This window comes from Aethina tumida, chromosome 2, assembly GCF_024364675.1.
Source record: "Aethina tumida isolate Nest 87 chromosome 2, icAetTumi1.1, whole genome shotgun sequence".
NCBI lineage: Eukaryota > Metazoa > Arthropoda > Insecta > Coleoptera > Nitidulidae > Aethina > Aethina tumida.
This window is the reverse complement of record NC_065436.1, coordinates 37952078-37964999: the sequence shown is the minus strand read 5'-3', so window position 1 is coordinate 37964999 and position 12922 is coordinate 37952078. Positions and strand designations below refer to the sequence as shown.

At 32.4% G+C, this 12922-nt stretch overlaps 3 protein-coding genes across 18 annotated transcripts in view; 2 read left to right on the top strand and 1 right to left on the bottom strand.

The window, feature by feature from the left end:
• Positions 1 to 1539: 1539 nt before the first annotated feature.
• LOC109595223 (proton-coupled amino acid transporter 1) lies at positions 1540 to 9213 on the top strand. 7 transcript variants are annotated; one of them, XM_049963389.1, is made up of 9 exons: positions 1540 to 1670; positions 4772 to 4861; positions 5614 to 5751; positions 6356 to 6506; positions 7643 to 7852; positions 7917 to 8189; positions 8275 to 8453; positions 8507 to 8679; positions 8737 to 9213. In XM_049963389.1, exons 2-9 carry the CDS (start codon positions 4773 to 4775, stop codon positions 8982 to 8984), a joined length of 1461 nt encoding a protein of 486 aa, XP_049819346.1. In that variant the 5' UTR covers positions 1540 to 1670; position 4772; the 3' UTR covers positions 8985 to 9213. The 7 variants fall into 7 exon arrangements, with proteins under 7 accessions (XP_049819346.1, XP_019866092.1, XP_049819345.1 ...); XM_020010533.2 differs by having other exon boundaries at positions 5611 to 5751; XM_049963388.1 differs by lacking the exon at positions 1540 to 1670 and adding an exon at positions 1778 to 1803 and having other exon boundaries at positions 5611 to 5751.
• A 56-nt stretch (positions 9214 to 9269) lies between these two features.
• Positions 9270 to 10650, top strand: LOC109595224 (UPF0602 protein C4orf47 homolog). Its single transcript, XM_020010535.2, has 5 exons — positions 9270 to 9544; positions 9599 to 9731; positions 9790 to 10026; positions 10078 to 10288; positions 10345 to 10650. Exons 1-5 carry the CDS (start codon positions 9421 to 9423, stop codon positions 10597 to 10599), a joined length of 960 nt encoding a protein of 319 aa, XP_019866094.1. The 5' UTR covers positions 9270 to 9420; the 3' UTR covers positions 10600 to 10650.
• Positions 10634 to 12922, bottom strand: part of LOC109595226 (uncharacterized) — a 72158-nt gene continuing 69869 nt past the window's right edge. For all 10 annotated transcript variants that reach the window (XM_049963381.1, XM_049963379.1, XM_049963382.1 and 7 more), the window contains one exon: positions 10634 to 11425. In XM_049963381.1, the coding sequence (XP_049819338.1) occupies positions 11100 to 11425 (326 nt within the window). In that variant the 3' untranslated portion in view covers positions 10634 to 11099. The remainder of the gene's footprint in view (positions 11426 to 12922) is intronic.

Here is a 12922-nt window from a genome sequence, read left to right as displayed (position 1 = left end):
ATATTCCTAAATAAATATTTTGAAAAAAATTCATAAATTATAAATGCCCTTTTCTGACACAAGAAAATAATTTGTTGTAAGAGTTTCGTTAATAAAGTCACTTATTTGTAATTGCGCGATTTTCTAACGGAACTGGTGGTCCTTGGAGTGACCAGGAAAGTATATCGTGATTTTCAAGAAATGCGGCCGTTAAATCCACTTCATGCCACTCATATTCACTATTATTATCAAGGTGATATGATTTTTTTACAGACAATTATTAAAAAAGGTCAGTTTTATTAATTTATTATTGTGATTTAATATAGTTTCAAGAGGTGCTGATTAGATAATTAAGAGTTAGTTCGATTTTTAAAAATCACGCAAATCCAAATGTAACGAATGTAAATTTATGCAACAACAACTGATGTCAATGTTTACAGGTGTATTCTAAGAAAATATACTAAGGTTATACTAAAATATATTAGATAAACTTTAAAAATCGATAATTATTAACGGAATGCCGAGGACAAATTCCTAATAATTTCTTACAAAAAACACTCAATCAACAGTCAAAACTAACCTCTTTTTCATATAATTTATTACCATCATTTAATTAATTATATAATTAATTTATAGTCAAATATCTTTTTTTTTATATATATATATTTTGTAGTAATTTGAGTACAAAGATGATAATAGGAAACAAAAGAACATGTGAGCGACTTAAGTTTTAAGTACTCTATTGAATTATTGAAAGGAATAAATATTAGAATAAATATTAGAAAATCGGAAAAAAGTAATTACGGACTCATTAATTTAAGTTAAATTCACATTAAAATTAAATAAAACTTTCCCGATGAAAACTGGTGAAAAAGCGTAACGCCACTGAAAACAGGACCGTACAAGAATCGAATTTTGGGGTTCAAAGCCCTTTTCGTTTCGAAGATCGTTCAAGGTGACCCATTTGTTCGGAGCTCACTGGCTTTTTATTTCCTTTCCAAAACCGCCAATCGTCCGATCGATAAGTCCTTTCTGGTGAATGAAAATTGCACATAATACTGTTAATTGTTTCAGTTTGGTATTTAAATCGTGTGAATAATGTATTAGGCAATTTTATATGTTAATAATGTGCACATGCCGGAATGCAATTTTTATTGGTGATTTTCAGGCGGTAATTTTATTGAAATGTTTTCAATGGTAATTAACAACTCTTTATTAAATTGTTATTGTCCGTTTTGACGCAATAAAATTAAATTGTTGAATCGCTGAACAATTTTCAATTTTTGGGACGTAAAAAATTTATTGCGCAATTACTAAGATTTCGTTATGTTTATGAGTGGCAACGACAATTCGACTTTTAATAGACTTTTAATTAAGTAAATTAGAAAATTAGCCTTCCGAAAAAACTTTCTCAACCCTTTCGAACCGATAAAATCTAACGTGAACGTCACAATCGAACAGATGACGCCAAACGCAACATTGGATCGCAGAAACCCCCGAAACCGCATAAATTAATCGCGTTACAATTTCGCGTATCATTTTCGTGTGAGTGTCGCGACTCGCGAGAGTGGGAGATCAAATTAACCACCAAGTTGATCCTTATAGTGGTCTAGCAAAGGTGTGCACATTCTGTTTTCAGTGTTTGTGGCATGCACAACCACTACACAACTGTCTCACACAAGCGCAACCAGGTACGTTCATTATTTTCATTCATCATTATGTTACATATGTGCGACACGCATTTTTCACGCACAATTTTACCTATGTCAGTTGATGGTGGAGTGAATCAATTTTTGGGGGAGTTTTGACTGTGATGTGGGATTGGTAAGATTTGTGTTGATCTGATTTTCAACGGTGGTCATTATATTTAACTGGGGAAATCCCAGACCTTATTACTTTAATTGTCCTGTTTAAAAAAATTTACAACTAATGTTTCATATTTTTAGAATTAAGGTTTTTCAAATATTTTTTAAAGAACTACAAGAATTATTAAAATATTTATATTATCCATTTTATGGTTTTATAAAATTTAATTAAGTTAAAATTAATTAAGGGTATTTTATTTTGTAAATTCCTGATTTAAAAATTGTGATTTTTAACATAAAAATATAACAAATATAAGAGAAAATTATTGTGAAATTATCAATAGAAATCGCAATATAATACAATAAATACTTTTGATACAATAGTTCTATTTAAACTTACATATCGGTTAATGTCAGCAAATTCTCACGAGAGAAAGTGCGTTTTTTGCGTGTTTAATTTGACACATCGAGATTTGCACAACCGAAATTCGTGGTAACTTTCATGTTTATTTTTTTATCAATGGAAAATGCAAATGCAACTTGATACGTATGTAAATTTTCTTTTGCGTGGTGAACAAAAATTAGTGACCGTTCGTTTATGACCAATAAAATAAATAAATTGATCGATCATATCGATTTAAAAATAGACATTTAAATGTTAATAATGGCGAGAAGAAATTGTTGCAATTGTGCAACACGTGCTCTTGCTGCAGCTGGAGGTTAAGGTCGTAAATTGTTTGTAATTGTTTAATTGTACTAAAACAATTCCATGGAGAAAAATGATAACGAATTTTTAAATGGGACGGTCGAGTGTTTTTTTATTATTATTTGGAAAAGTTCCTTCATTGTTTACACATGATTAGTGTTATTATTATTATTATTACATGAGACTGAGGTAAATTAAATAATAGTTCGTTAAACGTATTCACGTTTTAAACCTGAGTTTATTGATTTATCATGAATCAACATCAAAATTTAATTTCCAAAACGTGTCAGTGGTAACAATCTATATTTAAATAAACCATAAATATTAAAATTTAACAAACACAATAATCGTGATCAATAAAAATTAGTTACGAATAATTTCCATTATTTTTTCGACAATTAATAGAACATTCTTCAGTCAAAATGAATGTATTTTAAATTGTGTCTTAAATTGTACGTATCTGCAATTTTTTCTACAAAGTTTTTTTAATACCTCGTGTGTGTGTTGAGAATTTAGTAACGAACCAAATTTGGTAATGACCACACACAGATTTAGTAAATTTGTGACACGTGCAACCGTTTCGTTTAAAAGTTTTCGTAAAAGGTCCAAACAAGTGATTCTCAATGGCTGAGTGTATCAAATTTCGAAAAAATTTAGGATCTTTTACGTAAGAATTTTTTTTTTTAATTTTTAGAAACTATCTACTACTCCATCTGATAAAATAATTTTTTGCACAATTTTTTGCGTCACAGTCAATTAATTTGACGTCACAATAATTTGTTTAAATCAATGATTTACTTCCTGATTCGCCAACATAACAAATTTATTTGTTGTTGTTTTTAATAAATCAACCAGAACATATTGTGTTTGTTTTGATTAATACATTATTTCGGAAAATTAACATAGTCTGATTAGCAAACTAATTCTTTATTATCAATTTTGTTAATAATGTCACATGCATAAACTACTAAAGGTAAAATAGTAAAATAAAAACATGCAATGAATTTTCCACACCTACAAAACACAAATAACAATTAGATTAGTCAGAGATCAATTTTATGGAGAGAATCAAATAACCTCGTGACAGTTGGACCATGATGATTTTTTGTACCTCGTAGGAAAGAATGAAAGATTCAACCTTGGATCAAAATACGATAATGTACTTATTAAATCAATTAATCGCATACTTCAAATTTTTTCCGCTACTTGAGTTTAGATTGTTTTGCACCTAGGCAATTTTTTTTATAATTGATATAACCAAAAGTGAGAAAAATCTTCCTCTAGTTATAAAATAAATAAACACAGTTATATGGTTGTCAGTTAATTAAATCTGGTTGTGATGTGCAGTCAGTAAATAATAATAATCATCATTAATCAAATATTAATATCTTTTTATTGTTATTTTCAATGTTATCACAGAATTAACTCTAATATACTGATCAATATGTAATATTTTTATCTGATTTATTAATTAAATCAAAATTGTTCCATTTTATGAGATAAACAAACAGCTGCAAAATATGAAAGTAAAAAGTCTTGATCTTGCACACAATTTGCATCTGGTAAATTATTTAATTCGGCAAATTCAGTCTTCCTGCAATTAAGGCCTGTTAAAAATAAAAGTCTACATACGAATTATTAACGCCTCGTCCTAAATGTATATAATTTTCCAACATTTTCCCATGATTTTCTGATTGCTTATTTAATTAGTTATTAAACCTTGGATGTACGAGAGTAGTCGACGAAGCCACAGTAAATCCTTGCAAATGTATTAATCGAACATGTCACTTAATTCCATGTTTGTCCCTTTAATAATTTTACTTGTTGGTTATAATTTTTATAATGGCAGCTGTCATTTAAGCATCAAAATAGCACTTACAAAATTGATAAAGTAGAAATATGCAGTTTGCAAAGTTCGATTTCTGGCTTCTATTTAAAATTCCGGTCGTCTGCTTCAACAATGGTATTGGTAAATCCTTCAAAGAAAAAAAAAATCCTTGCGGTTCGAATTCGTGGGACATTCTGCATAAAATCATTATTAATAAATATGCGAGTTTATTTGAACCGTTGCGAAACGTTAAAACCCCATCATTAACATAGTGTGCATTGCTAAATATCGCTTTCTATTTATTGAGAACCGATTCGAGATGCGTTCCTGTGTTATAATTTTAAACAATGACAATTTATTATGTAACACGTTACGAAACGTGGAACTTAACACTTTATTTGATTATTTTTCAGGTGCCGATAATTTATTGATAATAAATCGGTTTTGTTTCAGCATGGAATTGCAAAATAAAAAGTCAAGCAATCACACAGATGATAAACAGCCATGGTATGGGTCAAAGTCAAGTTGCCAAACGGATAGAAGGTAGGTCAACAAACGAGCACCATATAAATATTATAATTGTGAAATTACTTCATGCACACAACAACCTGTTGACTCTTAAAAAATCGAAATAAATTTATTTCATTCGTCTAGTTTATAATTTAAAGGCTGTCTGTCGTGTTTTAAATTTGTACAGATAACAAACATCCTCTCATGGCTCTTTTTTTGTGGCCCGGACTTTTTCTTCTCTCTTTCCAACCTGTTGAATTTTTACTACCTTTTCGAAGTAGAGTCGCAGAAATTTTGATTTATTAGTTTAATTTATAATTTGAAGGACATCAAGTTTTAAATTCTTATAAAAAAAATATCCATCCATCACGTTTTGCATGAATAAATAATTGTATTCTCTTCATATCGCAGTTTCGACTACAATTCTTCGGCGTACAATAAAAATGTTTTCCCGTTGATAATTAAAAGAGCTTCGATGAAGTAATGCGATTTTAATTGTACATCGGTTACATAACGATATATGAACATTAATTATTGTTTAAACGATATGTGATATTAATGAATAAATTTCCCTTTAAATAAAAGGTGACCGTGAACGTGTTGTTGCGAAAGAAATCGTAGATTCGTTTTGATAATAACACAATTAATTAATTGTGTATGTTCGCATGGCTTCAGCACATTCCTAGGAAAAATACCACGGATTGTAATATCATATCGTACTAGATAATTTAACGGGATCGAAAACAACGATTGATAAATAATGCTTGCATTTTTTTTTACAGTAGTAATGACGACGTATTTATGACGTTTCAATCGAAGGATCCGATAATATCGATACCGCTGCAGGAGAAAACATCGAAAGAAAAGTCGGCCGGAGGGGGCGGTGGTCACGGTCATGGGTTGACAGTCGAACATCCAACATCGTAAGTGTTTTTTTACACAAAAAAATTGCAAAGTTTGCATAAATCACATGAGAGAAAATACCAGAAAAAAACTAGAACATATTTCACAGTCATCATCATTATCTAACTATGAAAATACATTTATAAAATTTGACATGACATCGAGTTTCACTCACATTATTTGAACAAAATGAAACGCACAAATCTGAATAATTTACAACTAATGAAAAAATTCAACAAAACGACTCCAAGAAAACAAACATTGATTAATTATTGTCAATAAAAATTCATGTGATCAAACAGAGGAATATTTTGATAGTTTGTGTGTTTGGTTATTTGTATTGTTTGTTTAGGAAAACGGCATAAATCATCTAAACCTGCCTAACAATGTTAGGTGGTAAGTAGTTTCATTTTGATGAAGTAGTACGATTTATTTTTCCATTTTTGTTTTTGTATCCTTCTTAATTTTTTCGTGCAACATAACACAATTTATAATATAATTAATTTGTAGGTAATTTGGGTTTTTAATATACTTTTTTGCATGAGAAAGCTGAACTTACCGTAGAGTTAGTCAACCGATCCATTACTGAGTAGTTTGACCAATAAATGAACGTAAAATTTTCAGGTACGTCGAAACTCTCATGCACTTATTTAAGGGCAACGTCGGTTCAGGAATATTTGCAATGGGAGACGCTATCAGAAATGCCGGAATCGTTGTTGGACCAATTGTTGTTCTCATATTGGGAATTATTTGTGTGCATTGTCAACACTTATTGGTATGTATTTTAAAAACATCTTTCGTTTTGTACATTTTATAAACAAATAAGGTGTTTTTGTTCAGGTCGATTTTAATTAACAACGTCGTGTTGTAAATTCTCTGCGGTTTCACAAGCTTAAACCAGATGCTAATAAACCTGATGACCTTTTAAACAATATATTGAAAATGTTGTACGCTTTTAATCGTGATTTGCGAAAGCTGAATAAAAAATTCAACTTTACGGCTTCATTAAGATGTTTATTATTTTTTTTATTTTAAAGAGAAATTTATATATGAAGAAAAGAGGGCAGTTCATTTCATTCAGTTCAGTTTTTGATTTTTTTGTCATAGAAATAATTCTTTTTTATCTATTTGTTTATTTACTTAAATTAATTAATTAATTAATATAAAAATGCGACTTTAAAAAAATATATATAAAAATTTTTCAGATTTACTTCAAAATATACTTTTTTGCTTATTCATTAAAATTAATTAATTGGACTAAAAATGTGGTTTTAAACAAAAAATATAAAAATTTGTCAGATTTCAAGAGGGCAGTTCATTTTCTGATTTTTTTTGTCATAGAAATGGTAATTCTTTTTTACCTAAAATACACTTTTTTACTTACTGAAATTAATTAATTAGAATAAAAAATGTGGTTTTAAATAAAAAATATAAAAAATTGTCAGATTTCTTTCTTCAGTTTATTATGTTATTCCTCTGGTAGAAACATAGTTTTTGTCTTATTTTTTTTTCTTCTCTCAATTTGTAAAAGGTCCCTCCTTTTTTAATAATAAAATAATTCATTGTTTGTCCATAAAATTTCTTTTATTTGTATACAAATAAACAAGTTGCATGTCAAAAATACTTTTAAATAACTTGGCGGATTTTCCATCCATAAATTTTTCGTAAACAATACCAAACCGTTTAGATCGAGAAATTCCCTTTAAACACAATAAAATTGCACACTTCCCGCCATTAAACGTAACAACATAATGTTTGGAGCGTAAAAAAGTCGCACGTTTCTCGTAGGTGTATCTTCGAAATTCGCAATTACTAATTTACTCAATAAAAATGTTAATGAACACTTCCCCATTCATGTTTTTTCAACGTTTACATCGATGATTAAAATTAAAGATTTGTTTCTTTTTTCAGTTATCGGCGTCAAAAACGATGGTTGACAAGCTCCAGTTGACGGAAGCACCGGACTACGCGCAAACTGTACAGATCGTGGTCGACAACGGACCGCAACGGTATCAGGGATGGGGCAAAACCATGAAGAATGTCGTCAACACTTTCCTCTGCGTCACCCAATTGGGATTTTGCTGTGTATACTTCGTGTTTATATCAGAAAACATTAAACAAGTAAATCATATAACGTTTTCCACATTTGACATCTCCTTAATTAATTAAAATTTTTTCCTAACAGGTATTCGATTATTATGGCTACGAGTTGGACGTGCATTTTCACATGGCAATAATACTGTTGCCAATACTTTTGACCGCGCTGATCAGAAACCTGAAATACCTGGCGCCTTTCTCGACGTTCGCCAATATTTTAATGTTTATTGGCATTATCACGTGTCTGTACTACAGCTGTCGCGACCTACCCAACGTCCAGGAGAGGAACTATGTCTCCACTTGGTCGCAGATCCCTCTATTTTTTGGCACTGCTTTGTTCGCTTTCGAAGGAATCGGTTTGGTTAGTAAATACTTTGGCTAGTGACCATTTCTATATTGGCCCAAAAACAATTTCCAGGAGATTCAATCAATTCAATTTCTTTTAGGTGTTACCTCTTCAGAACGAAATGAAGAACCCGCGGGAGTTTAAAACTCCGTTCGGCGTTCTGAACGTTGGAATGACGTTCGTGATAATCCTGTACCTTTTGGTCGGCTTCCTGGCCTACCTCAAATATGGCGAGGACATCGAAGGAAGCGTCACCCTCAATTTACCCAAGGACGAATAGTAAGTTTCGCCGTCATCTCGAAATAACAAGTCTAAACGATTGTTCGTTTCAGTTTGGCCCAAAGTGTGAAAGTAGTTATTCCATTGGGAATTCTTTTGACGTACTCTCTTCAGTTCTACATAGCCGTCGATATTTTGTGGCCGCCGGTTTTGGAAAAATTCGGACCGGTGAAATATCCCGTTTTTGCCGAGCTCTCTTTTCGTTCCCTCCTTGTCTTACTTACCTGTAAGTGTTCGTGGGGAAGCAATTTTAATGTTTTACTTACATAGAGACATGTTTCAGTTGTTTTGGCCGAAGCCATCCCGTATTTGGGACTGTTCATCTCGCTGGTGGGAGCGGTGAGTAGTTCGGCGCTGGCGCTCCTCTTCCCCCCGATCCTGGAGATGACGATCAAACACTCCAATCAAGAACTATCGATGATGTGTGTGACGAAAAACGTTCTGATAATGGTGATAGCGTTGGTCGGAATGTGTACAGGAGGCTACGAAAGCATCAGCTCGATCGTGCACGCCTTCCAGGAAGACCAATGAACTGAAAGACTGTTAGTCGAACTGACATTCAAGGGAACTAGTGATTTTTTATATATAGTTTTAAAGATTATTTATTTTGTACATGTGTATTATATTAGTAGTATTAACAGTATTTTATTAGGTTTTATTTTTTATAATTGAGAGATGTGTTTAAATGATTGTTTTTTATTTACTGCTTGGATCTCGCCTACAATTAGATTATGTAAGTAATAAACAGATCAATTATCTATTATTGACTTTTATTTTATATTATTTCCATGTTAAACATAAGTTTTTTAAAGAAACAACCTCATAGAGGATACCTCTAATGTTGATCCGTGCACAAACAAAATATAATCGAATAATAATCGTTGACAAATGAAAAAGCATTTGACACAAATAAAAAGTCAGTGTTTTATTTACATTTTTTAACATTTTAGTAGTTTTTTTAGACAAAATGGCAGGGAGAGGGTTTCCAAACTTGCTGAAACAAGAAAATCGCTTTGCAAAACCGGACATTGAACGTTTGGGACTCTTCCGCGAAGAAACTGCATTACTAGGAAAATATTTAGAACAACCTTGTGAGTTAAACGAATACTTTGTAAGTAATTAATTACTCATTAATTTGGACTTAGTGAATGTTCACAAAGGACCAACGATTGTAACATCTGGTCCAAAGATAAAAGATGGAACGTCTTATGGATATTTTGACAAAGACCTTAAAAGGATTTTTGTTGGGGAAGCGATAAAGGGAAGAGGGCGAAAACCGTGTAACTCATAATGATTACCATAAATTTTAAATAATACCATAGAGAATAATTTTTAGGAAACCTCAGCCAAAAAATATAACGACAAAGGCTTTCATGCCTGGAGACGGTTCAAAGTTACATTCAACCCCGGGAGATTATTACGGAACCTTCGGAAAGTATCCGTATTTCAGCGCGTTGTTAAAGAAAGACAAAAAGCCGAAAGTTCCAGATGGCAAAAACTTCGTTACGAGAAACCCAAAAAAAGGCGGACCCGGTTATGTTGACATCACAATTGCTCCCTATCCGACCAGAATGTACAGTACAGTAGTTTTCCTTAAATCAAATAAATGTTAGTGTGCTTTTAGTGAGAAGAAAATTAAACAAAAGAAATCAAAAGATTACGGTCAGATTCTAAATGGACCGATGAGGACCAGCAACTATCCAAAAGCATATTTCGACCCGAATCCCTACCAGGACCCTGAAAAAATGAAAGGTTCTCAATATGTTAGACCAAAGATTCAGCCCAGCAAAATCAGACCGCCGGGTTATTGGGCGCAACTTGGACCCAACAAGCTGGTAATTTTGGGTGAAACTTTAAAAAAGACTCTTTTTTTTTTTTAATTTTCTTGTAGGAAGGAAAAGAATATTTTAGTCCGTTCACGATGTTGAAGGAAAAGTACTTGAACCAGTACGAGTCGGATAAATTGTTGGAGAAGAAGTTTCGGAAACCGTATAGAGCTGGACCATGGATTCCTCAATCTTGGACCGAGAAGAGCATGTACACCGCTTCTGTGATTTCCAGTAACATGTTTAAAATCAATTTACATAATTATTCTCAGGTTAAGCCATTGTACATCAAATATCTGACCTGTAGTAAAACATGGTGATTGGTATTTCATTATTTTCAATAAAGACGACACATAATTTCAAACATTTTATTCTGATTTGTATCTCTAGTATATTTTAAAAAGGTAGGGAGTATATATTTGGAACAATTTGAAAAGCTAGACTTAAAACTTGTGTTACTAACAATCTAACCAGCCTAAACAAAAAAAAAAGAAGAAGAAAAAACATATTACTTGTATTCAAAAAACTGCATTCAATCCGTGGGAGTTGCCTAAAACTTGGTTACCTTAGCCTTGAACAAAAAAAAAAACATGTCTACCCTTCGTGTTAGTAACATTATCAATTATATACATATAGAGCGTATTAGTGGTCATAATCTATCAGCAAAAGGTTTTATGTAGCCATCTCAAATCTACAATCCCGACGAAGGATCGAGCCGAAATTAAATACATATTCACAAATCACAAAATATAATTTAAATAAATAGTTTCGTCGAATTTATAAAATTCAAAAAAAAAAAAGAAAAACATCGAATAAAATTTTAAAAATCTGAATAAGCCGATCCCGGATTATCGAAAGTAATTGGTTTGTATGTTTTCGTTTCGCCCCATCCTCTTGGTGCCGTGTTGTAGTTCTGTAGACAGTTGAAGTTGACCCTTGTCGGTACTGGAGGTGGATTCGAAGAACTGTACTGATCCTGGTAACTCGAACTCAAATCCGGATAGTTGTGTACGTTGTAGGTCGGTTCTATCGGTGAGGAAACAGGAATATTGCTCTCCTTCGGGATGAAAACTGGCGGAGTAACATCTGGCCTGTAGCTTGGTGACATTGGAGGTTTCGGCTTTGACCTTGGAAGAGTGTTGGAGCCTTTGAAAACGACAGACAACAAGGTCAGTAATTGAATTTAACAAATCATAACAATTACGGCTTGTTAGGAAATCTAAGTTAAAATTATTGTACACTACAAACGGCACAGTAAAAAATAAGCAAAAGCAGAAGCTTGCCTTCAACTTGGGGCTGCGAACCGTTTCTTCTCACGGGTTGAAAAGCGGAAGGATAAGTTTGGATTAGAGGTTGAGGATTGTAATTATTAAAGGAACTGCTTTCGTTCATGTAATTGGTTTCGACCCTCGAATTAGCTACGTAATATAAATTATCGAAGTCTTGCTCAGCTTGTCTCAACATCAGTTCTTGATTATTGATCGGTTCCCTGTATTGAATTTGTGTTGACTGAAGTGATTGTTGCTGGTATTGTTGTACTGAAAAATTAACATTTTCAGATAATTTCGGGTTAATTTTTTCGACTACGTCAGGAAGAGGATCACGAATCTTTTTGTATCTCATAGCAGGCATTGAACATTGCTCAAAGTTTTTAATTAGAGACTTGACTGGCAATTTTTTATACTCTTCTCCATTTTCATCGAAATATTCCATTTGCATATTTTCTACCACAACATTTTGTTGGCTTGTACTCTGTTGAATCTGTTGTTGTTGCTGCATCAGAATTTGATTGTGGATTGCCGGAGGAACAGGTGAATAAGTAACAGAAGGAGTATAACTATAGTGCATGGTTCTTCCATCAGGCATAACGTACTCCTCTTCCACCTTCTGGTAATCTACATGATACTCTCTCTCTTGAGTGTAATAAATTTTCTCGATCTCCTCATTGTCACTAGGTCGAATTGTTTCTATTTGCGCAGCTTCATTTGATTTGTATTGTGCGGATAGTTTAGAATTCGATGTGATTTCTTCATCGTTTCTGGTTTCTGTTTTTTCAATTTTGACTCTAGGTTCTGGGTTTTGATCGATTTTATTAACTTCTCGTGATCGTTTTCCCTGTATTGATTTTTGTCTGCCAACCAGTGCTTTTTTGAATTCACTATTAATGTCCAATTGGCCAAATAATGGTCTTGCGCCTATTATCGTTTCTGGAGCTTTTTTACAAATTTTTGGTTCAATATCAAAGATTATACCTTTGTTTTTGCTTATAGATATAACTTCATCCTTCCTTTCTTCTTCGATTTTATTTTCTAAAACATTGTTGTTTTTTGGTGGAGTACCTTCTACAACCTTAGGAGTTATTGGTACATTTTCCAGTTCAGTTAATTCTTCAGTTTTCATAACCGTTTCTTCTTTCTGAATTGTTTCTTCTGAAATATTTCTAGTTTCTATTGTTTCACTCGGTAAATATCTCTCTTCTTTAAGTGATGTAGTCATAGTATAAGTCTTTTCGTTCTGAAAACTTTCAGACTGTTCGACACTTGCAATTTGGTTTGACTGAAATTCGACAGGGGGAGTAACGATCTGTGGCAAATCATGTGCAATATACAAAGTCTGAGCTTCTTCCTTACTTTCTTCTCTACT